The 26920-nt window shown below is 36.2% G+C and overlaps 1 protein-coding gene across 1 annotated transcript; it reads left to right on the forward strand.

The window, feature by feature from the left end:
• The first annotated feature begins 19107 nt into the window (after window positions 1–19107).
• On the forward strand, window positions 19108–25859 carry LOC112696453 (calcium-transporting ATPase 4, endoplasmic reticulum-type). Its single transcript, XM_025749228.3, has 8 exons — window positions 19108–21025; window positions 21253–21325; window positions 21640–21761; window positions 22450–22731; window positions 22825–23202; window positions 23716–23825; window positions 24670–24898; window positions 25005–25859. Exons 1-8 carry the CDS (start codon window positions 19610–19612, stop codon window positions 25581–25583), a joined length of 3189 nt encoding a protein of 1062 aa, XP_025605013.1. The 5' UTR covers window positions 19108–19609; the 3' UTR covers window positions 25584–25859.
• Window positions 25860–26920: the final 1061 nt, after the last annotated feature.

Raw genomic sequence — 26920 nt, forward strand, 5'->3', positions numbered from 1 at the left:
AAATCCCAGTCAGGCGGATTTAACTGGATTAAGAGATTATTAGTTTAAATAAAGATAATAAAATAAACAGAAAATAAAGATAAAGTTACTCATGTAATTCAATGGTGGGAATTTCAGATAGGTGTATGGAGGTGCTGTGTTCCTTCTGAATCTCAGCTTTCTTACTTCTTCCTTCTAGTTTTTCATCACTCCTTTCTATGGCAAGCTGTATGTAGGGCATCACCGTTGTCAATGGCTACATCCCATCCTCTCAGTGAAAATGGTCCAAATGCTCTGTCACAGCACGGCTAATCATCTGTCGGTTCTCAATCAAGTTGGAATAGAATCCAGTGATTCTTTTGCGTCTGTCACTAACGCCCAGCCTTCAGGAGTTTGAAGCTCGTCACAGTCATTCAATCTCGGAATCCTACTCGGAATACCACAGACAAGGTTAGACTTTCCGGATTCCCATGAATGCCGCCATCAATTCTAGCTTATACCACGAAGATTCGGATAAAGGAATCCAAGAGATATGTGCCCGGTCTAAGATAGAACGGAAGTGGTTGTCAGTCACGCATGTTCATAGGTGAGAATGATGATGAGTGTCACAGATCATCACATTCATCAAGTTGAAGTGCAACGAATATCTTAGAAAAGGAATAAATTGAATTGGATAGAAAATAGTAGTAATTGCATTAAAACTTGAGGTACAGCAGAGCCCCACACCTTTAATCTATGGTGTGTAGAAACTCCACCGTTGAAAATACATAAGTGAAAGGTCCAGGCATGGCCGAATGGCCAGCCCCCAGATCTAAGAACTAAACATCCAAAGATAGCTAATACACTAGTAAAAAGTTCTATTTATACTAAACTAGCTACTAGGGTTTACAAGAGTAAGTAATTGATGTATAAATCCACTTCCGGGGCCCACTTGGTGTATGTTTGGGCTGAGCTTGATCTATTCACGAGCTGAGGCTTCTCTTGGGGTTGAACGCCAAGTTGTAACGTGTTTTGGGCGTTCAACTCTGGTTCGTGACGTGTTTCTGGCGTTTGACTCCAGAATGCAGCATGGAACTGGCGTTGAGCGCCAGTTTACGTCGTCTAATCTCGAAGAAAGTATGGACTATTATATATTTCTGGAAAGCTATGGATGTCTACTTTCCAACGCCGTTAAAAGCATGCCATTTGGAGTTCTGTAGCTCCAGAAAATCCATTTCGAGTGCAGAGAGGTCAGATTCCAACAGCATCAGCAGTCCTTTGTCAGCCTTCTATTAGAGTTTTGCTCAGGTCCCTCAATTTCAGCCAGAAATTACCTGAAATCACAGAAAAACACAAAAACTCATAGTAAAGTCCAGAAATGTGAATTTAGCATAAAAACTAATGAAAACATCCCTAAAAGTAGCTAGATTATACTAAAAACTATCTAAAAACAATGCCAAAAAGCGTATAAATTATCCGCTCATCACAACACCAAACTTAAATTGTTGCTTGTCCCCAAGCAACTGAAAATCAATTAGGATAAAAAGAAGAAAATATACTATAAATTCCAAAATATCAATGAATATTAATTCTAATTAGATGAGCGGGACTTGTAGCTTTTTGCTTCTGAACAGTTTTGGCATCTCACTTTGTCCTTTGAAGTTTAGAATGATTGGCTTCTATAGGAACTTTAGAATTTCAGATAGTGTTATTGATTCTCCTAGTTAAGTATGTTGATTCTTGAACACAGCTACTTTTATGAGTCTTGGCCGTGGCCCTAAGCACTTTGTTTTCCAGTATTACCACCGGATACATAATTGCCACAGACACATGACTGGGTGAACCTTTTCAGATTGTTACTCAGCTTTTCTAGAGTCCCCAGTTAGAGGTGTCCAGAGCTCTTAAGCATACTCTTTTTGCTTTGGATCATGACTTTAACCACTCAGTCTCAAGTGGTCTTGATGGGCTTTGGAAATGAATCTTTCCATCTCCCATGACTCGGAAGTAGAAGCTTTTGTCTTCCCTTTTCCTTTTCTAGAGGTTTCTCCGGCCTTAGGTGCCATTAATGGTAATGGAAAAACAAAAATCATATGCTTTTACCACACCAAACTTAAAATATTGCTCGCCCTCGAGCAAGAGAAGAAAGAAAAGAAGTAGAAGAGAAAAATGGAGGAGAGTGAGTGAGAGGTGTATTTGGCCAAGAAGGAGAAGAGAGGTTTGTGTTGTGTGAAAATTAAGGAGAATGGAGGGGTTTATAAAGGGAGAGGAGAGGGGGTAGGTTCGGCCATTTAGGGTGGGTTTGGGTGGGAAAGAAATTTGAATTTTGAAGGTAGGTGGGATTTATGGGGAAGAGTGGATGGATGTGAGTGGTGAATGGGGTAATTGGGAAGAGAGATTGAGGTGATTGGTGAAGGGTTTTTGGGAAAGTGTGTTGTAGGATTATTAGGAGGTAAGGTGGGAATATGTTAGGTGGGGATCATGTGGGGTCCACAGATCCTGAGATGATTTTATGGGGTCCACAGATCCTGAGGTGTCAAGGATTTACATCCCTGCACCAATTAGGCATGTAAATGCCTTTGCATGCAATTCTGGCGTTTAAACGCCGAAGTGATGCATGTTCTGGGCGTTCAACGCCCATGTGTAGCATGTTTCTGGCGTTGAACGCCAGTTCCATGCTTGTTACTGGCGTTCAGCGCCAGCTTTCCTCAGGGCATATTCCTGGCATTCAAACGCTAGGATGTTGCTTGTTTCTGGCGTTCAGCGCCAGATCCATGCTCTGTTCTGGCGTTGAACGCCAGCCAGATGCTCCTTACTGGCGTTTAAACGCCAGTAAGTCCTTCTTCCAGGGTGTGATTTTTCTTCTGCTGTTTTTGATTCTATTTTTAATTTTAATATTTTTTCGTGACTCCACATGATCATGAACCTACTAAAACACAAAATAACAATTAAATAAAAATAAAATTAGATAAATAAAAATTGGATTGCCTCCCAACAAGCGCTTCTTTAATGTCAATAGCTTGACAGTGGGCTCTCATGGAGCCACACAGGTGATCAGGTCAATGTTGTATAGTCCCAACACCAAACTTAGAGTTTAGTTGTGGGGATTCAACACCAAATTTAGAGTTTGGTTGTGGCCTCCCAACACCAAACTTAGAGTTTGACTGTGGGGGCTCTGTTTGACTATGTACTGAGAGAAGCTCTGCATGCTTACTCTCCCTTGTTACAAAAGGATAGCCGTGTTCCTTAAACACAAGGTTGTCCCCATTCAATTGAATGACTAATTCTCCTCTGTTAACATCTATCACAGCTTCTGCTGTGGCTAGAAAAGGTCTTCCAAGGATGATGCATTCATCCTCCTCCTTCCTAGTGTCTAAGATTATGAAATCAGCAGGAATGTAAAGGCCTTTAACCTTTACCAACACGTCCTCTACTAATCCATAAGCTTGTCTTACTGGCTTGTCTGCCAATTGTAATGAGAATAAGGCAGGTTTTACCTCAATGATCCCCAGTTTCTCCATTACAGAGAGTGGCATAAGATTTATGCCTGACCCTAGGTCACACAGAGCCTTGTTAAAGGTCATGGTGTCTATGGTACATGGTATTAAGAATTTACCAGGATCTTGTCTCTTTTGAGGTAAAGTTTTCTGAACCCATGTATCTAGTTCACTAATGAGCAAGGGAGGTTCACCTTCCCAAGTCTCATTACCAAACAACTTGGCATTCAGCTTCATGATGGCTCCTAGATATTAAGCAACTTGCTCTCCAGTCACATCTTCATCCTCTTCTGAGGAAGAATAGTCTTCAGAGCTCATGAATGGCAGAAGGAGATTTAGTGGAATCTCTATGGTCTCTATATGAGCCTCAGATTCCTTTAGGTCCTCGGGAACTCCTTCTTGTTTGAGAGACGTCCCAGGAGGTCTTCCTCACTAGGATTTTCGTCCTTCTCCTCCCTTGTGCATTCGGCCATATTGATTACATCAATGGCCTTGCACTCTCCTTTTGGATTTTCTTTTGTATTGTTTGGGAGAATACTGGGAGGAGTTTCAGTGACTTTCTTACTCAGCTGGCCCACTTGTGCCTCCAAATTTCTGATGGAGGACCTTGTTTCACTCATGAAACTTAAAGTGGTCTTAGACAGATCAGAGACTAAATTTGCTAAATTAGAGGGGCTCTGCTCAGAATTCTCTGTCTGTTGCTGAGAAGATGATGGAAAAGGCTTGTTATTGCTTAGCTTGTTTCTTCCACCATTATTAAAGCCTTGTTGAGGCTTTTGTTGATCCTTCCATGAGAAATTTGGATAATTTCTCCATGATGAATTATAGGTGTTTCCATAAGGTTCACCCATGTAATTTACCTATGCTATTGTAGGGTTCTCAGGATCATAAGCTTCTTCAGAAGCTGCCTCTTTAGTACTGTTGGATGCATTTTGCCATCCATTCAGACTTTGAGAAATTATGTTGACTTGCTGAGTCAACACTTTGTTCTGAGCTAATATGGCATTCAGAGCATCAATTTCAAGAATTTTCTTCCACTGAGGCGTCCCATTATTCACGAAATTCCTCTCAGAAGTGTACATGAATTGGTTATTTACAACCATGTCAATAAGTTCTTGAGCTTCTGCAGGTGTTTTCTTTAAGTGAATGGATCCACCTGCAGAATGGTCCAATGACATTTTGGAAAACTCAAATAGACCATAATAGAATATATCTAATATGGTCCATTCTGAAAACATGTCAGAAGGACACTTTTTTGTCATCTGCTTGTATCTTTCCCAAGCTTCATAGAGGGATTCACCATCTTTTTGCTTGAAGGTCTGAACATCCACTCTAAGCTTGCTCAACTTTTGAGGAGGAAAGAATTTATCCAAGAAGGCCGTGACCAGCTTATCCCAGGAGTCCAGGCTATCTTTAGGTTGTGAGTCCAACCATGTTCTAGCTCTGTCTCTTACAGCAAAAGGGAAAAGCATGAGCCTGTTGACTTCAGGATCTACTCCATTTGTCTTAACAGTCTCACAAATCTGCAAGAACTCGGTTAAAAATTGATAAGGATCTTCAGATGGAAGTCCATGAAACTTGCAGTTCTGTTGCATCAAAGCAACTAATTGAGGTTTCAGCTCAAAATTATTTGCTCCAATGGCAGGAATTGAGATGTTTCTTCCATCAAACTTGGACGTTGGTTTAGTGAAATCACCAAGTATCCTCCTTGCATTATTGTTGTTGGGTTCGGCTGCCATCTCCTTCTCTTGTTCGAAAATTTCAGAAAGGTTGCCTCTGGATTGTTGTAATTTAGCTTCTCTTAGTTTCCTTTTCAGAGTCCTTTCAGGTTCTGGATCAGCTTCAACAAAGATGCCTTTTTCCTTATTCCTGCTCATATGAAAGAGAAGAGAAAAAGAAAAAGGAAGAGGAATCCTCTATATCTGGACAAAAAGGATCTTTATTATTAGTAGAAGAAGAAAGGAATAAGAGTGGAGAATCCAATCACAAGGGTGAGGATAGAGGCAGTGATTGGAGATAAAGAGAGGTGAAGAGAAGTGTTAGTAAATAAATAATTAAATAGAAGAAGAGAAGAGAAGGAGAATTCGAAAATAATTTTGAAAAAGTAGTTAATGATTTTCAAAAATTAAAGATAAGATATAATTAAAATTAAAATTTAAAACAATTAAAAAGAATTTTTGAAAAAGAGATGAGATATTTTCGAAAATTAAAGAGGGAAAAGTAGTTAGGTGGTTTTGAAAAAGATAAGAAACAAACAAAAAGTCAAATAGTTAGTTGAAAAAGATATTAAAATCAAATTTGAAAAGATAAGAAGATAAGAAGTTAGATAAGATATTTTGAAATCAAATTTTTGAAAAAGATAAAATTTTGAAAAGATATGATAAAAAGATAAGATAAGAAGATATGATAAAAAGATAGGATTGAAAAAGATTTAATTTTTAAAATTAAAATTAATTACTTAACTAACAAGAAACTAAAAGATATGGTTCTAGAATTTGAAGATTGAACCTTTCTTAACAAGAAAGTAACAAACTTCAAATTTTTGAATCAATCATATTAATTGTTAGCATAATTTTGAAAATTAAGATAAAATTAAGAAAAAGATTTTTTTGAAAAACATTTTAAAGAATTTTCAAAAATTAATAAGAAAAATGAAAAAGATTTAATTTTTGAAAAAATTTTAACAAGTTAAGATTTTTTTAAAATTGAAAATTTGACTTGACTTGTAAGAAACAACTAATTTTAAAAATTTTTGACCAAGTCAACTCAAATTTTCAAAAAATTTGGAGAGAAATAAGGAAAAGATATTTTTTATTTTTAAATTTTTAATGATGAGAGAGAAAAACACAATTATGACCCAAAACATGAAAATTTTGGATCAAAACCAATTATGCATGCAAGAACACTATGAATGTTAAGATGAACACCAAGAACACTTTGAAGATCATGATGAACATCAAGAACATATTTTTGAAAAATTTTTGATGCAAAGAAAACATGCAAGACACCAAACTTAGAATTCTTTAATGCATGGATACTATGAATGCAAAAATGCATATGAAAAACAACATACAACACAAAACAAGAAAACATCAAGATCAAACAAGAAGACTTGTCAAAGAACAACTTGAAGATCATGAAGAACACCATGAATGCATGAATTTTCGAAAAAATGCAAGAAAAATTTTTAAAGCATGCAATTGACACCAAACTTAAAAATTGACTCAAGACATAACAAGAAACACAAAATATTTTTGGTTTTTATGATTTTATGATTTTTTTTGTATTTTAATTTCTTTTTCGAAAATTATATTTTTAAAAAACAAAAATAAAGAAAAAATTTTTGAAAGATTTTTGAAAACTTTTTTGAAATGAAAATAAAAAGAAAATTACCTAATCTGAGCAACAAGATGAACCGTCAGTTGTCCATACTCGAACAATCCCCAGCAACGGTGCCAAAAACTTGGTGGTGTTGCCGGATCAGAAAAACTTGGCGCTGTGGTTGCACATAATTGTAATTCAAACAATCCCCGGCAATGACGCCAAAAACTTGGTGGACGAAATTGTGATCATCAACAATGGCTCCAAAGACTTGGTGCTCTCAAACATAAATCACACTTTGTCACAACTCCGCACAACTAACCAGCAAGTGTACTGGGTCGTCCAAGTAATACCTTACGTGAGTAAGGGTCGATCCCACAGAGATTGTTGGTATGTAGCAAGCTATGATCATCTTGTAAATCCCAGTCAGGCGGATTTAACTGGATTAAGAGATTTTCGGTTTAAATAAAGATAATAAAAATAAACAGAAAATAAAGATAAAGTTACTCATGTAATTCAATGGTGGGAATTTCAGATAGGTGTATGGAGGTGCTGTGTTCCTTCTGAATCTCTACTTTCCTACTTCTTCCTTCTAGTTTTTCATCACTCCTTTCTATGGCAAGCTGTATGTAGGGCATCACCGTTGTCAATGGCTATATCCCATCCTCTCAGTGAAAATGGCCCAAATGCTCTGTCACAGCACGGCTAATCATCTGTCGGTTCTCAATCAGGTTGGAATAGAATCCAGTGATTCTTTTGCGTCTGTCACTAACGCCCAGCCTTCAGGAGTTTGAAGCTCGTCACAGTCATTCAATCCCGGAATCCTACTCAGAATACCACATACAAGGTTAGACTTTCCGGATTCCCATGAATGCCGCCATCAATTCTAGCTTATACCACGAAGATTCTGATCAAGGAATCCAAGAGATATGTGTCCGGTCTAAGGTAGAACGGAAGTGGTTGTCAGTCACGTGCGTTCATAGGTGAGAATGATGATGAGTGTCACGGATCATCACATTCATCAAGTTGAAGTGCAACGAATATCTTAGAACAGGAATAAATCGAATTGGATAGAAAATAGTAGTAATTGCATTAAAACTTAAGGTATAGCAGAGCTCCACACCTTTAATCTATGGTGTGTAGAAACTCCACCGTTAAAAATACATAAGTCAAAGGTCCAGGCATGGCCGAATGGCCAGCCCCCAGATCTAAGAACTAAACGTCCAAAGATAGCTAATACACTAGTAAAAAGTTCTATTTATACTAAACTAGCTACTAGGGTTTACAGGAGTAAGTAATTGATGTATAAATCCAATTCCGGGGCCCACTTGGTGTATGTTTGGGCTGAGCTTAATCTATTCACGAGCTGAGGCTTCTCTTGGGGTTGAACGCCAAGTTGTAACATGTTTTGGGCGTTCAACTCTGGTTCGTGACGTGTTTCTGGTGTTTGACTCCAGAATGCAGCATGGAACTGCCGTTGAGCGCCAGTTTACATCGTCTAATCTCGAACAAAGTATGAACTATTATATATTTCTGGAAAGCTCTGAATGTCTACTTTCCAACGCCATTGAGAGCGCGCCATTTGAAGTTCTGTAGCTCCAGAAAATTCATTTCGAGTGCAAGGAGGTCAGATTCCAACAGCATCAGTAGTCCTTTGTCAGCCTCCTATCAGAGTTTTGCTCAAGTCCCTCAATTTCAGCCAGAAATTATCTAAAATCACAGAAAAACACACAAACTCATAGTAAAGTCCAGAAATATGAATTTAGCATAAAAACTAATGAAAACATCCCTAAAAGTAGCTAGATTATACTAAAAACTATCTAAAAACAATGCCAAAAAGCGTATAAATTATCCGCTCATCAGCAACTTTTAGTGAAAGCTTATTTTTAACCAACTTCAACGAGCCATAACTTAAGCTTCCGGACCCCTAAATTTTGTAAGACTCATATTGAATGAAAATTGGGTCTGTGAAGTTTGTAATATTCGAAGAACATGCTAAAAATAATTTTAACGAAAAAGTTATGCGCATTCAAAGTTAGGTGTGTAAAAATCATTTCTGCAATTTAGATGTTTCTTCAGAAAATGTTGATGCATGCGTACATGGAAGACCCCATGCATACGCGAGGATTGGGCTCTGCCCAGCACTCTCGCGTACGCACTACGTAATTTTTACATTCATGTGTACGCGGAAGGCATGCATACGCATGACAACCTGTTTTGCAAAAAAGTGTATTTTTGAGTTTTTAAACCATTTGTCTAGCATTTCAAATCTTGCTAACTTCTATTTAAAGCCTGAAGGCTCATTTTTAGATTAAGGAAGAAGAGTGAAATTATTGAGAAAGTTAAATTAAAGTGGAAGGAGGTTTGTAAAGAGAAGAATTTAACTAATTAAGTGTTGAAAATGCTGAATGAGATATGATTGTTTTGGTGATGCTGATGATTGATTTTAATTATGAATTTTGAATGAATTGAAATGATATTGAGAATGAATTTAGTAATTGAGATACCTGGGCAGTAGCAAGGGGTTATGGTTCGTCCCACTTGCTCCGAGTCAGTGATTGAGACACCTGGGCAATAGCAGTAGTAGTGGTTTATTCCACTTACTATGGGTTGAGTTTGTAAACACCCACCTAGATAGTAGCAGTGGTAGTGGTTCATTCCACTTGCTTTGGGTTACGCGGGTAGTAGCAAGGGTTGTGGTTTAGTCCCGCTTGCTCCGTGTTGTGGTGTTTCATCCAAGGTTAGCTACTGGACATGTCAGATTTGGCTGTATAACCGACAGATGATATCATCGGCCATAGAACAAATATGCATCATATGCATTTGCATGTTTTGTTTTGGATTGCCTAATTATTTAACTATACTTAACTGCTACCTGTCTTATCTGCTGTACTTGCTATCCATAATTGTGTTTTCCTTGTTTGCATTGTATGTGTGTGCATATGAGAGATCCCTCATGTGGCAGAGGTGTGATGAGGGTTGTTCTATATGTGGTGGTTAGGAGGTTTTGAAGGAGACAAAAAGTGAATAGGAAGAATTTTATTAGAATTAGAATCTCTTAGAAAGATTACCAAAATTTCTGGTTTAATATGGACTTTAAGTATGATTTAGGTCGTCGGAGTTCTAGGAATTCCTCTGACTTTTCCGAGACCTTATATATTATCTATGTGGGCACTTTAACCATATTGAGAACCCCCGGTTCTCATTTCATACATATTCTGCTATTTTTTAGATGCAGGTCGAGAGGCACCTCGTTGAGCATCTAGAGATCCTCTGTGCAAGCAAAGATTTAGTTTGGATTGTTATGTTTTGTACTTAGGCTATGTATATATGTATATATATTCTCCACTGTATATATTCTATTTTGTCCCTTTTAGAGGTTGTCCTAAAGTAACAAGTGTTTTGTCTTATATTTTGGGTTGTTTATATATATATATATATATATATATATATATATATATATATATATATATATATATATATATATATATGGAGCTTGATATTTTGTATCCTTTAGAACTCTGATCTGTATATATGTTATCCTTTTTGTTCGATCTCCTTTATCTATTTTTACGTTTGCCCAGTGTAACACCCTAATATTCAAATCCTTATGCTTGAGCCATAAGTCAATGATAATAAGGTGGGTACGACTCTCAAGGTGGATTATAATACATAAACATATATATAAGTTGAAAGGAAGTATTAAACGAGATGCCTGAAAAGGTGTAAAATAAAATTGCGAAATAGAACACTCACGTGTCGATAGACAGAAGATGAGGCGCACCCGAAAAGTAATATAAAGATAACACATTAAAGGAGAATAAGATAAAGATAGGATATAAGTATATAACATAAGTAATTGTCACTAATCGCGACCTGCAAAGTTTAGGCCAGCTAAGGTATAGAATGAAATCAGTTTGACAACAATATTTTCTATCTCTCCTAAAATATACATCAAAGAGATATATACGGAATGAGAACTCTCGACCCATGGGTTTCCCGTACGGTAAAAGTGCCAAATAAATACAATGCACTATAATAGGAACTCACTAAGCATCTTAAGCTTCCTTTCATCAAATATTCATCTTAAGTCCTCACTAATCCATAAATAGGCATCTATCATAAGGGAATACTAAATCTAATTCATATTTCTCATATTTCCCAACTTTTCAACTCTCCAACATAACATAACCAGAACCATAAACAGAACCAACACCAGCTATTTTACAGAACCAACACCAGCTATTTTGTCTTAGTAATTCTATATCAATAACTCATATCTTCACCTGGAGCAAGTGAAATCACTTTAATGCATCTACCCAGGGAGCTCAAATCATCTCATTCAATATTCATCATTGTTAATCAATTAACTCATCATTTCATTTCAACAAGGACAGCCCTCAGCGTCAACCAACACCAGCATGAGGGACCTCTCAGTTGTACAAAAACAAGCAATACAGACAAGTAATACACAAGTAGATTCAAGTAAGGCAAATAGCACATAGTCACATAGTATGGCATATACAATTAGGCAAACCAATACAAATAAGCAAACCTAAACAAATCAAATACATGCAAATGATGTATGCCTGCCGTATGACCGATGATATCATATGTTGGTTATATAGCCAACCCGACATATCTCGGTAGCTAACCATTGGACAGTCCCTGCATGCGCAGATCCCCAAGCTCAAAAAATCATAATCATTCAATATATATATATATATATATATATATATATATATATATATATATATATATATATATATATATATATATATATCCATAGGGGAGAGCTCATCCGGAAAGGTATAACTGTCTGGCCACACTTATGACGCAGGGTCAACAGAATCTCGGATCTCAACCTGAAGCAAGTGGAGCTGACCCGCTACATCTACCTAAGGAAATCTGAAACTCAGATAATTTCACAAATCTCAAATCATTCTCGACCGGGAACAAGTGGGGGCAAACCATTGCATTTACCCCAGGAGATTCAAACCAAACCCGGAGAAAGTGGATCAATGCAACTGCATCTACCCAGGTAGGTGTATCATAATTAGAATCATGTTCAATATCAATCTCATAATCATTATGATTCTCATTATCAATCTCATCTCAATTCACCTTTCTTGGTAATCAAGTTAATTCATCATCATTCATTTTTCATCATAATCCATCATCATATCAATCCTCATTATACCTCATCTCACTCTTATTCATTTTCCATAATTTCACTAACTCAACTCTTTAGTTTTGGTCCCTAACCCTTCCATCCTTAATTAGAAACTTTACCTGTCCTGGTGTTAAAGGGAAAGGGCCGAGTATATCAAGTCTCCATTGATTAAAATGCCAACTTACTTCAAAATAATGCAATTCCTCGGCCGGAGTGTGTATAATTCGGGAGTGCTTTTAGCAATTAGGGCAAGCCTTGACTTTGTCACAGCAGTCTTGCTACAAGGTCGGCCAGAAAAATCCGGCACAAATTATTTTAGAGGATAAGCTTCGAGCTCCAACATGAATGCCACAAATACCTTTATGTGCTTCTGCTATAGCTAGGTCAGCTTCGGACCTAGAGAGACATTTTAATAGAGGACGAGAAAAACCTCGTCTATATAGAAGATTATTGAAAATGGTGAAGAAATATTCTTGTCGTCAGAATTTCTGAACATTATCAATTCTTTGGGGAATGTTTCTAGTCTCGAGGTATTCTATATAAGGCCTCCGCCAATCCTTTTCTTGAATGACACTTAAAACCTCGGTTAAATCGATACTTGGTTTAAGTAAAGTAGATTAATAAAGAGAAGAAGTATGTGATTGTGTGCTTGCAAGCTTTGACAAAATGTCAGCTCAGTGATTGTGTTCTCTAGTGAAGGTTGTGGTAGGCTTAGAGAAGGGGGGTTGAATCTATGTCTTCCTTTTAAGTTGCTGTTACGACCCTTTTTAAACAAACTTTCAATTCTGCTTCTGTTTGTACTCAGCAGCGGAAATTTATAAGACAGTTTATTTTTGTCTTATGAATATCAGAAAATAGAACACAGCAGAGAAGAGAAAAGCTAACACCAGCATATATCCTCGTTTGGTTGCCTTGTGCTATGCAACTTACGTCCAGCCTCCTCCACAACAATGGAGGAATTTCCACTATAGTTAAAAGTATTACATACACCAATTTCACACTCAAGTTCTAACCTAACTTGACATTGGCTATGCTAATACCTAACTCTTCACTCTTAGTGCTAACCCAACTAAGAAAGGGATACCTAACAAGTACAAGATACAAGACACTTAACCAACCTAAAAAAATCTGAAATAACTCTAGACTTTTTTCTCAAGTGTATCACTTAGCCTTTTTCCACTCATGGCTTTTACTTGAGCTTTCTCACTTATGCCTTTTCTCACAAGAAATTACAGAAAGATAAACATAGAAGAGTACATCACAATATGTAAAACATGAAGGAGATTGACTTCATCAGCAGCCTCTTTGCTATGTTTAAAACTAGATTTGCAAACCTCAGATACAGTTCTTTAGTATTGGCCGAATGCTTCTTTGAAAGAAAGCATTATCCAAGTAGAGGAACTTCTTTGCAGAACACAACTTTCTCAATTCTGGTTTTTTCTCCTTGGTTCTGAATGAGCAGAAAGCTTCTTTTTATCTCCTTGCATGTTCCTTGGTTGCTCACCCTAGGTCAACTTCTTGAGCACTGAGCTTCACCAACCCAGTCGTTCACTTTTTCTCATTAAGCATCAGAGTAGAAACTTTGCTTTTGACTTCTTTATCTTGACTGAAAGCCATAATATAGCAACCATAAAATTTTTCCAATGGTCAACCGAATCTGAACCATTGAGAAGCTACTTGGTCCCCAAGAATCACTTGTGACTGTAGATACGCAGCAGATTAGGGCAGAAAGTAACTTTCCCTTGAATGCCATTTTTGGACTTGCAGAGAGTTGGGAAGAAGAGAAGAAGATCTGATGCATGCAAGAGGAAATGGGTTACCTTTAATCTTTTCTTAAGCTTGATTTGGTTTGATCTCACTGATTTGACATCTGCCTTTCAGGCATAATCTCTCTCTTTCTTGCTTCTTTGGTGATTTGCTTAGGGAAGATGCTCTTTCTCTCTTTCTCACTTTTCTGAGTTTCTGACCCACATACAGAGGTGAACATTGCTTGTGATGTGAGATCAAGTTGGAGGGAATTGAAATCAACTCGGGCTTGGATCAGATATCCATTAGGCAACTCATTTGATTTTGGCTTTGTTTCTTTTGGGCTTTGCTTGTTTAACCAGCCCACCAGCCTTGATGTTTTATTTTGTACCAATTGGGCTGCCTAAATTTGAAGTATGGCCTGCAACATATAAAAACTAATTAGTAACATACAACTATTAATTCATCAACACTAATTATTTATTTTACCAAAAATAATGTTTGTCATCACTAATTAATTTAGTTAATTTCTTATCTCAACATCTAGGTATGTGATGAATTTCAAATTTTGTAAATTTTGAAATGAGTAATTTGACAATAGTTAAATATTTTGCCAACAAAGGATCTTTGACTTGAAAGAGGTCATTTACCTGTTGTACGACTAACAAAGAGTCGCAATATACCTTGAGTTCTAAGACGTGGAGATCAGTTGCTAGCGTTAGACCGAAAATTAGAGCCTTGTTCTCTGTCTGGTTGTTGCTTGCCTTGAAAGAAAGATGTAAAGAATGTTCAAGGACAAGTTTGTTACCATCTTCAAGCAAGACTTCAGTGCCACAACCTTGGGGATTGGATGCTCCGTCCACATAAAGGGTCCATTCCATTGAATGTTCTTCCGAAGTTGGAACGGTAGACTCGGCAATAAAATTTGCTAGGTATTGTGACTTGATTGGCCATCGGCTTTGGTACTTGATGTCGAATTCGGAGAGCTCAACTGACCACTTGATAAGTCGGCCAAATAGTTTCGGTTTATGGAGGACTTGCCGAAGTGGTTGGTTAGTTCTAACATTTACAATGTGGCTTTGGAAATATGGTTGGAGGCGTCTAGTCGAGAATATCAAAGCAAGAGCTAGCTTCTCTATCTTCGGATAGTGAAGTTCGGCATTCTGTAATGATTTGCTTATGAAATAAATTGATCGCTGCTCTTTTTCTCTTTCTGTAACAAGAACAGAGCATACAGCCCAGTCAATAACTGATAAGTAAAGATAAAGCTCTTCCCTCTGAACAAGTTTTTTGTAAAATTGGGGTTTTAAAAGTATATTTCTTAGATTTGAAAAAGCTTTTTCATATTCATCAGTCCAGGTAAAATTGTTTTTCTTTTTCAAAGTTTGGAAAAAGCAAGAAGATTTAGATGCTAAGCATAGTAAAAATCTAGATATGACAGCAAGTCTCCCTATTAAGCGTTGGACTTCCTTAATTGTCTTTGAGCTTGTCATGTCCAGCACAGCTTGGTGTTTCTCAGAATTGGTTTCTATACCTTGGTTTGTAAGCAGGAACCCTAAAAACTTGCCTCCTTGTACACTAAAGGCACATTTTTCGGGGTTGAGTCGCATGTTGTAGCGTCTAATTTGATTAAAGATTTCCATAAGGTCGTCTATATGATTGTTGCTGAGCTTTGTCTTTGCAACCATATCGTCAACATACACTTCCATATTTCTGTCGATTTGATTTACAAACACCTTGTTCATAAGGCGCTGATATATTGCTCCTGCGTTTTTAAGTCCAAAAGGCATAACCTTATAGCAATAGTTATCGTAGTCAGTAATAAAGTCAGTTTTATTTTGATTAGAAGGATACATTAAAATCTGATTGTAACCAGAACATGCGTCCATAAAACTTAATGTCTTATAGCCAGAAGTATTGTCAGCTATAGAATCAATGGATGGTAAAGGATAAGCATCTTTTAGGCATGCTTTGTTGAGATTGGTGAAATCAACGCACATGTGTCATTTACCGTTGTGTTTTTTTACGATTACCACGTTGGCTAGCCATGTTGTGAACCTGATTTCCTATATAAAACCAACACTGATGAGCTTTTTGGTTTCTTCTAAGGACGCTTGCTTTTTCTCAAGGCCGATGTTTCATTTTTTTTGGGCTATAGGTCGGGCAGATGGATTGAGTGCCAACTTGTGAGAAATGATCGATGGATCAATCCCTGGCACATCATCGGCATATTGTTGTAGGAATTGTTGAATTGAACTTTTTTCTTCCGAGCCCAAAGTTGTACATATGTAAATTTGTTAGAGTCATCATTGAAATATTCTTTTTGTAGTTGCGCCATTGGTGTTGGTCGCTCAAGGAGCTTGACCCTTGGGTCAAGGTCTGCGAGTGTAGGGGGCTCGTCAGAATTATGGACATTATTCACTTGGGCTCCTATAGCTTGGTTTGGAAATTTGAGACTAATGTTGTAGTATTGACGAGCTTCACCGTGGTCACTATGAATGGTTGCGATAAGGTCTTCCTGCACAGAAAACTTAATACATATATGAATTGTAGATACTATAGCACCAAACTTATTTAAAAAAGGTCGGCCAAGGATTAAATTATAAGGACTAAACCAATCGACAACCAAATATTGAACGCCAGAAGTTTTAGACAAGGGATACTCACCTAGTCTAGTCTGAAACCACACTGATCCCAATACTGGAACACATTCACTTGAGAATCTACCAAGTCTCCAGGATGGCTGGAGTATGTTATTGCTCAGCTTCATTTTCTGAAATGTAGAATAAAATAGAACGTCTGCACTACTTCTGAAATCTAGCAATACTTTGCGTACCAAAAGGTTCCCTAGCTGGATAGAAATGACAACCGGGTCATCTAGATTTGTGTTGTTTGCATTGAAATCAAATGTTTGGAATGTCATCTGTGAAAAATGGGGAAGTGCTTGTTTTCTCTCTCTATTTATTCGTTTATTTATTATAGTCGTCTCCTTCATATTTGATCTCGTAAAGCACAAATAAATAAAAATAATTGATTTTAGAATGGATATCCATCTGACTCTAACAATTATCTCGAAAGGACAACGAAATTCCTAAAAAAAAAATATTCAATTTGTCTCCTGATATTTTTTTTGAAATTGATTAATTTTTGTATAAAAAAATAACATTCATATTTTTTGGTACAAGAATTAATCAATTCTATAAAAATAAAATTCAAAAATCAAATTAAATATTTTTTTTGTTAAAAGTTTTATTATCTTTTAAATAATTGTCAGGAGTGTTTTAGGATTTTCTCTTGATTTTAGGGCAAATGAGAATGAGAGCAAGCATTTAGTGTTAGTTTACTGATTTCTCAAATCTACCCAGATGTATGAAACCCGGAGTACTGTGCTACAACTTTGACTTTGCGGGCCACCCATGGATTTGCGTGATTAAGAACATTCCGGAAACCTCACATCAAAACTGCCCCTTCCTCCTTTCCTAGAGTTTTCTTCTCTTCAATAAATAATAAAATAATACTCCTCAAAGCCCAGCACTAAGATTAAGATTTAAGAATTAAGACAAGGCAATTTTTTATTGATATTCGTATAATTGCACATTGTATTATATTAACGGTTTCTAAGCTGTTTTCCAATGAAGATTCAGATCGTGTTTATTTGGTCGTTTTTATATCAAACTTTGATTTGATCATGATCATAATTTATTGTTTGCTAATAATTAAAGCAAATGAAACTACATGTCTAATAATTTGGTATTCAAACATATAGTTAATATAAGAAAAATAAGACTAATCACATACTTTTTTATTAAAATTAATAAAAATAAATTATTGATTATATATTGTTAAAAATTAATGTTCAAAACTTTTACGTACATAATTTTCTTGAATGATAGCATAAAAAAGAATAAATGATTGGAAATAAAGAATGAATAGATTCTTTATTTTTATTGAAAATTTAATCTTATAAAATATGATTTCAAATTATATAAAAAAATTTTCATTTTTTTTAATTTTATTAATTCATGTAAAATACAATATCTTATAAAATTAATTTTAAAAAATAAAGAAAAGCAATTCCAAAAAAAAACCGTAATGAAGGTTCTAGAATTTCAGCTAAAAGCATTCTCATTAGTCAGTAGAAACCTTGAGGCCTGCAACTTCATTTATAACAAATAAATTTGGCCAAATAAAGTAAACGCCCAAAAAAAATAAAAGTAATGCTATATATAATTTATTATTTATAGTTAATAATTAATTATTAATATTTAAAAATATTGATTAAAAATATAATATTAAACTAAAATTAAAAGTTTTAAACTGCTCGCTAAGAATACTGAGAATATAACAGCTGGCTTCAAACTTTTTAAAAAAAAAATAAATAAACACCATATGGAACCAAGAAGAGGGAGTACGCAATACACGTACACACTACACACTTAAACAGTGTATCCAACCAATAGGAAGGCACGATTGAGACCACACAACCAATAGAAAAGAGCCAACTCAGCTGTACATTAACAAAATTTTAGACTTTATTTAAGATCAAGTAATAATAATGAATACAACTAACTTTCTAAAAAACAGCAACACATAATTTAAAATTGACAATTTTTTAAAAATCAGCACATTTAAATTAGTCCTCAAAAAATAAAAAACATAAAAAAATTTAAAAATTTTGATAAACAAAATTTGTATGATATTGATATATAATTTAGATTTAAAATTTTTAATATAACAAAATTTTTAAAATTTTTTATTGTATTTTTTCTAAGTACTAATCTAAATATGTTGGTTTATACTTTATAGAGCAATCATATATTTAAATGGATGATTTAAAATTACTACTTTTACGTAAATTCATATATTCTAGTTTTACTTAAATTATACGTCTACTAATTTAAAAGGTTAAAACCTTTCATTATTATTTGAAATCGTTTTAAAAAGTTTAGTATAAATAATATGAAAAAGTTCTCTGTTTAAAATTTAAAATATAGGTGAGATATAAATTAATTAAAATAAATTTACATAATAATAAAATATATCAATTTTTAATTTTAAATTTATCAAAATTAAATTATTAATACTATTTTATTATTTTTAAAAATTATATTTTTATATTTATAAAAATTATATTTTTATACTTACAAATATTTATATTTTAGTTATAGTGTAAATAAATTAATTATGACTATATGTGAAATATATCAACTTAACAACTTTCATGTATCATGTATATACCTATAATATTTGTTAAAAAATTTATGTCTAAATTACCCATATCAATAAATAAAATATTTAAAATGTTTATATAAAAAAATTCCGCTGGTTTAATAAAAAAAATATTAGTATCGCAGGAACGTACCAAGAAATTTCTAATCATACTTTAATTAATTCTTGATTAGATGCTTAGGATTTAGATCATGAGCCGCGGCCGCAACAAATACACTTGTATGTACGTAACTTTGGTTAGTTACTGGAAAGAGAAAAAATAAAAAATAAAAAACAAACGAGCACGTTCTACCAATGCGTGAGCCTTTCAATTGTTGAATCTTTCTCTTTCACGCTTTCCCTTTTTCTCTCTACCCTTTTCAGTTTTCACAAGAAGGAAGAAAGAACCCAACACTCCCTTCCCTTCTTTCTCTTCCAACCCAACCTTCAGTTCAGAAAATCATAACTCACCTCACAACCGCTTACTTGCTTCACTTACACTTTGTCGCGATTTATCGAATTTTTCCTACAAAGTACAAACTCTCTCGTTGTTCGATAATTGTGCATAGTTTTTTTTTTTCTATATTTTTTTCAAATTAGGGTTTCGGATTAGTACACAATCTAACGGCTGATTCGATAGCTTCGTACTGATAATTGGGAGAAACAATTGTTAGATTGATTTCTCCAGGTTTTGATTTCTCGGATCTGAATGGGGAAGGGAGGCCAAGATTATGGGAGGCAAGAGAAGAAGAGTTCTGATGATTCTTCGGATCGCGACACGTTCAAGGCGTGGGCTAAGGACGTTCGAGAGTGCGAGGAACACTTCAAGGTGAGCGTGAAAACTGGATTAAGCAGTGAAGAAGTTGAGAATCGGAGACGGATCTATGGTTCCAACGAGCTCGAGAAGCACGAGGGTCAATCCATCTGGAGTTTGATCTTGGAGCAGTTCAACGACACCTTGGTTCGGATCCTCCTCGGCGCCGCCATCATTTCCTTCGTGCTCGCCTGGTACGACGGCGAGCATAGCGGCGAGAAGGATATCACGGCCTTCGTGGAGCCCCTGGTGATCTTCTTGATTCTGATTGTGAACGCCGTGGTTGGGGTTTGGCAAGAGAGCAATGCGGAGAAGGCTCTAGAAGCCTTGAAGGAGATCCAATCGGAGCACGCCTCTGTCATCCGTGACAACAAGAAAATCGCTAGCTTGCCGGCGAGGGATCTTGTTCCCGGTGATATTGTGGAGCTTAAAGTTGGGGATAAGGTTCCCGCGGATATGAGGGTTGTTGAATTGATCAGTTCCACTTTAAGGTTGGAGCAGGGATCTTTGACCGGTGAGAGTGAAGCAGTGAACAAGAGCAACAAGCCTGTGGCTGAGGATGCCGATATCCAAGGTAAGAGGTGCATGGTTTTTGCCGGGACGACTGTTGTTAATGGGAATTGCATCTGCTTGGTTACTCAGATTGGAATGGAGACTGAGATTGGGAAGGTGCATCAGCAGATACACGTGGCCTCGCAGAGTGAGGAGGATACTCCCTTGAAGAAGAAGCTCAATGAATTTGGAGAGACGCTGACTATGATAATTGGGTTAATTTGTATTCTTGTTTGGCTCATCAATGTTAAGTACTTCCTTTCCTGGGAATATGTGGATGGGTGGCCCAAGAATTTCAAGTTCTCATTTGAGAAGTGTACGTATTACTTTGAGATTGCTGTGGCATTGGCTGTTGCTGCTATTCCGGAGGGTTTGCCTGCGGTCATCACAACTTGTCTGGCTTTGGGCACTCGCAAGATGGCGCAGAAGAATGCCTTGGTTCGGAAGCTACCTAGTGTGGAAACTCTGGGTTGTACAACTGTGATTTGTTCGGATAAGACTGGTACATTGACCACTAACCAGATGTCAGTGACCAAACTGGTAGCTATTGGCCATAATGTAGACACGTTGCGAGCATTCAAAGTGGATGGAACTACGTACAATCCAGCAGGTGGTAAAATAGAGAACTGGCCAGCTGGTGATATGGATGCTAATCTTCAGACGATAGCGAAAATAGCCGCCATCTGCAATGATGCTGGTGTCACACAGTCGGATCATAAATTTGTCGCTCACGGAATGCCTACAGAAGCGGCCTTGAAGGTGCGCCCTCCACTTGTTCTTTAGCTATTTTCCCATGTCGCGTGCTATTTGTGATTTACATTTGGATTAACGGTCATTTTGAAAGTGGTATCTTAGACTGAGCAACTTAGCTATTCTATCATTGGCCCGCAGATTGGTTCATTTAGTTCTATCCCATCCTTATGAAGTTAGTCTTATAGCTAGTAGAACTGTTTTGACGAATTTTGTGCTATCCCTTGGAATTCCAGGTTCTGGTAGAGAAGATGGGCCTTCCTAAAGGATCAAAGGATGTAAACTCAGCAAGTACGAGTAGCTTACTACGTAAGTTAAAACTCTCTGGCATAAATTGTTTGCTTCAATGCAACAGTGCAGTTGTTTAATGCCTCATTTTAATACACTGAACCACTTTCAAAAGGAGTTTCCTAATTTGTTGTTTGTGATGATAACTTAGATTGTTGTATTTTACATAAGTTGTAATGCATTTTCTCTTAAGATGATTATATCTGGTAACTACGTTGTGCTGTGTGGGTATAGTATTTGAACGGCAATATACATATAGATTGTAATTGTAATTTGGTGAGCATGGAGACAAACTTAATCTAATTTGCTTGCTTGACGTTCAAATTTTAATCTAGGTTGTTGTGAATGGTGGTCTCAACGTGAACGGCGGATTGCTACCCTCGAGTTTGACCGTGATAGAAAATCAATGGGTGTCATTGTAGACTCTAATGAACGGAAAAAGTCGCTTCTGGTTAAGGTATTATATGTTATTGTGGCCTTCTCTACTTAAAAATGAGTATTCAGATTATTCAACCCCCTCCCCCCCCCCCTTCTTTTTTTTTTCTTTACTACTATCAATTTGTTATGTAATCACATGATTGGTCACAATTCTGCTTAATTTTGCATACAGAGATGATATGCTATTTTTCTTTTGTTCCTTTACTTCAAAATAAATTGATGACTTCTTTTCTTGGGGCAAATATTTTTCTGAGTGAGGCACTTCTGTGTGAAATAATCTTATTTATACTGAAAGTAAAGCAAAGTTACTCAGTGTCATCATGTATAAATAATTTAAATGGCAGTCAAATGTGACAGTTTCCGCAGTTGCAATAAGAGCAGCAATCCATGGAACATGCGAGAATGGAATCCTGGGTTCCTAAAAGGCGTTTGAGCATGTTTCCAGAGGCTAGTCTACAAAACATGAATTTTAATGAATATAGTAATATGATTTCTTTTCAGCGGCCTGTTTTTGAATTGATATTTTCCAAATTAAGTTGCATGGGATGTTTGTCTAGGCTCCTTCTCTACTGTCACATTTTTCTGCTATAGTCATATTTCCTGTAGCACACATGAGCACAAGCATGCTTTTGTTGTTTCTTTTTCTGATTTCCTTTTCTTTTCTGTTGGGAGAATTTTAAACTGATGTTTAGACCAAATTTTTATAGGGTGCAGTGGAAAATGTGTTGGAAAGAAGCACTAAAATTCAGTTGCGTGACGGTTCTGTTGTGAAACTGGATGCTAATGCTAGGAAGCTTGTATTGCAAGCTCTACATGAAATGTCAACTAGTGCTTTACGTTGTTTGGGATTTGCATACAAAGATGAGCTACCTGATTTTGCAACCTACAGTGGTAATGACGATCATCCAGCTCACCAGCTCTTGCTTAATCCTTCCAACTATCCATCAATTGAAAGTGAACTTATTTTTGTTGGCTTGGTTGGGTTGAGGGTAAGTTTTAAGATTTTTTTGTTCTTTCTCACTTTCATCATATCTGGTTGGGTTGGTGAACTTCGTCAAATTAAATGCTGCATTTACAAATAGGATCCACCTAGGGAAGAGGTGCACCAAGCCATCGAAGACTGCAGAGCAGCTGGAATTCGTGTTATGGTTATTACTGGAGACAACAAGAACACTGCAGAAGCTATATGCCGTGAAATAGGTGTATTTAAATCCAATGAAGAACTTACTTCAAAAAGTTTAACTGGGAAAGATTTTATGGAACTGCGCGATAAGAAAGCTCATCTGAGACAGGCTGGTGGGCTTTTGTTTTCAAGGGCTGAACCCAGGCACAAGCAAGAAATTGTGAGGCTGCTCAAAGAGGACGGTGAGGTGGTGGCCATGACTGGAGATGGTGTTAACGATGCACCTGCATTGAAGCTTGCTGACATTGGCGTTGCTATGGGTATTACAGGAACAGAGGTATTATGTTCTCACTATGATCACTCCATGTTTCTCATTCGATAAGGGGTAAATAGTAAATATTAGTGATTAGCAATCCTGAGATGTATGGGTTTGTAAAGTTGTCCGCAAACCTAGTCTGTTAGGGCCTTGTTCAATTTCGTTTTATGAAGTTTGATAGCATAAACTTGTGGTCCATCAATTGTTATCTCATGGTTATTTAAAGTTATTAAATTATTATACAGCAATTATTAGTTAGGATAAAATTATACAGTAGTCATACAGAATGTGCCATGTATCATACTTACATTCGAAAATATTACTAACTTCCAGCAGTATGCTATACTATTAAGTCTTATACCATTAGAGATTATCCTATACTATATGGTACCCCAAATAGGGCTTTAGATGAGACCTTTGTGACTAGTTATTGAAATTCAATAAAAATAAAATAAAATAAATAAAATTTAATTTGATTATTTTATTTTGCATCTAGCAAACTCACCACTCTTGTTTCATGGTATTCCAATCTAGGTGGCAAAGGAAGCTTCAGATATGGTGTTGGCAGATGACAACTTTAGTACCATTGTTGCTGCTGTTGGAGAGGGTAGATCAATCTACAATAACATGAAGGCTTTTATCAGGTAAGTAAATTTCTCTTTTTGTTTCTTTTATCTTGTTTTCAATTTTTGGTATACAAATTTTTATCGAGTTGAAGGCACAAAATTTTATATATACAACAGTTTGTTCCTTAGGTGCTCATGACTAATGAGAGGCAGTGATTGCTTCATAATTGACATTTGTTGCTTTTAACTATCAATGATCCGTGCCATGGTTGGCAATTACGACATATGGTCTAATTTAATGACTTCTTAAACAGTATAGAAAATGAAGGTTAATTTGCGATATTACTTCCTTTTTCAATTTTGTTTGTGTTGTACAGTTGTAGTTCTAAAAACAAATGAACTAGTACAGGTGAAATGCCTTTTTCTTTCTTACGCCTTCACATTTCTTTTAAAGGGATGGCAATTTGAAAGAATTCTTGAATATAAGACTAGAACTTCAAGTTCTAGATGCCACTTTATTTTTAAGTGAGTGATGATTGTAATTTTCCATTTTGGCTTAATCTGAATCTTAAAACAGTGTTGCATGGCTTTTCATATACTGAAAAATCATATACTGAATCTTAATCTGAATCTTAGCACATTTGCTACAGTTCTCAAAAAAGTGATTTTTGAAAATTTTTAACTTGAACTCATAATTATTTATTTTATATTTTTTGGGGGAGTAGGATTATAGTTAAAATGTTGAAAATAGATTTTTCAAAAAGTTATTCTGTTCAGCTTTTGGGAACACACACACACAAACTTGCCGTATATGACTATATCTAGTTTTCTACTTCTGTTTCGTATATAATTATATATACTTGAAAGGCCCTCTAATGATAAAGTCTAACTAATATCCTTTCCTTGTGTCTGATTTATACAGGTACATGATCTCTTCCAATATGGGAGAGGTTGCGTCTATATTTCTAACGGCTGCATTAGGTATTCCTGAAGGACTGATACCTGTCCAGCTTCTGTGGGTCAATCTTGTGACCGATGGACCCCCTGCAACAGCTTTGGGATTTAATCCTCCTGATAACGATATAATGAAGAAGCCTCCTCGTCGCAGTGATGACTCACTGATTAACATGTGGATCTTATTCCGCTATCTGGTATCTTTTCCTTTTATGTCCCCTCTCTAATCTAGGCATTATGTTTCAAATGTTGATAAAATATATTGATTACTTATTCTAATCTTCCCGCTGTTATGCTTCAAAGGTAATTGGGATGTACGTTGGGATAGCTACAGTTGGTGTCTTCATCATATGGTTTACTTGTGGGTCTTTCATGGGCATCGATCTTTCAGGGGATGGACATACTTTAGTCACTTACTCCCAACTTGCCAATTGGGGTCAATGCCCCACTTGGACCAACTTCACTGCTTCCCCCTTCACGGCTGGTAACCAAGTTGTTACCTTTGATGGGCCCTGTGATTATTTCCGTACTGGCAAGGTGAAAGCTATGACACTATCGCTCTCGGTGTTGGTAGCAATTGAAATGTTCAACTCCCTCAATGCTCTTTCTGAGGATGGAAGCCTTTTGTCAATGCCCCCGTGGGTCAACCCGTGGCTACTCTTGGCAATGTCTGTATCATTTGGTTTGCACTTTTTGATCTTGTACGTGCCATTCTTGGCCAAAGTATTTGGTATTGTGCCCCTGAGCTTGAATGAGTGGCTTTTGGTTTTGGCTGTCGCATTTCCTGTCATTATAATCGATGAGATTCTGAAATTCATTGGGAGGTGTACAAGTTCGTCTCAAACATCAGCCGCAAGGAAATCAAAGCAAAAATCAGAGTAGACAACTTACCGTAGTGTTTAGAAGAGAAGTTGCCGAGCCCTTCAGTGGAATCCAATTTGATATTATTGAGACTGAAGACATGGCCACAACTCCAAGTAATTATTATAGTTTAGTACTATTTTTAGGACTCTCTCTAGTCTTCATCCCATTTTATAATTAACGAGGGATTGTAGCCTTGCAGTGAGTGCACTATATGTTGCATTTTTTTTGTCTTGTTTTTGTTCTTTCAACTTTCAAAGGATTTTGAAATAGAAAAAGGAAAAGACCTTGATTTCTCATGCATTTGTCAACCTGATAAGAGCAAAGACGCATTGTTTATTTTTTCTCAATTAGAACTAAGTATGGACACTACGATTGAAACCTATTGGATTATTTCTTCACCCCGGGATCCTTATAGAGCAGGATTTTACTCTAATATTCCGGCTTTCTTAATTCTCCATCATACGCAAGGAAAGCGCTTTCTCATGACGTGCGTGTAAAAACTGCATTGTTGGTTAATCCACACAAGTTTTCTAGTTAGATGAACGCCCCATCCCATGTGTTCAAAAATCATTTTAGTCAAGTTGATTGAGATATATAACTATAACGTTTAACTGTCAATGAAACGATGACTTATGTTAGTTTGATCCAATGGGAACCCTATGTTCCATGCCAATCTTTATGATTGACTATTGGGTTTTCAACATTTTCCTCAAATGGAAAACCAATCGAATTTGGCTCGCTTCGCACGAAGATGGAGATGAATATATGTATCGCCAAGCAACAATTATAGAACATATTTTTGGGAATTATGAAAAGATTTTCTTTAAGAAAAAATGAAAATTAAAAAGGAAAAAACCTAAAATTAATTATGTTTGGGTAAAATTCTAAAATTACATTATAATTATAGTTAATAATTCTAAGCATGATCTTATAAGGAAAAGTAATATTTTGAAATTTATAATTATTCATATCCTAATCCACAACTTAGCTAACCCCAAAATGAATAAAATCAGACCAATGATAAACCCCAAATGGTGGGCTTTTGGTAGGGCAGGATAGGGCTAGCTAGTCCGTTTGCCACCCCTATTATTAGCCCACTACCTACAATGATAAATACCCTATTACCCTTAGGCATTCTTCAAACTCTGATCTACATAAAAAATCTGTCTAAAATTTTTACTAACTTAAGCATTAGAGTCCCTTGCAGATACTACCCCCACATTCACTAAGATGTCGGATGACGACACTTCAGCATCAGAGAAAACATCGGACACAATCTCAAAAGGAGCTTAGACCTCACGTTCAAGCCCAAATCACAGTTTCAGGCAATTCCCAGAATTTTGACGCTGTTGTTA

The sequence above is a fragment of the Arachis hypogaea genome, chromosome 6 (genome assembly GCF_003086295.3).
Source record: "Arachis hypogaea cultivar Tifrunner chromosome 6, arahy.Tifrunner.gnm2.J5K5, whole genome shotgun sequence".
NCBI classification, from domain to species: domain Eukaryota; kingdom Viridiplantae; phylum Streptophyta; class Magnoliopsida; order Fabales; family Fabaceae; genus Arachis; species Arachis hypogaea.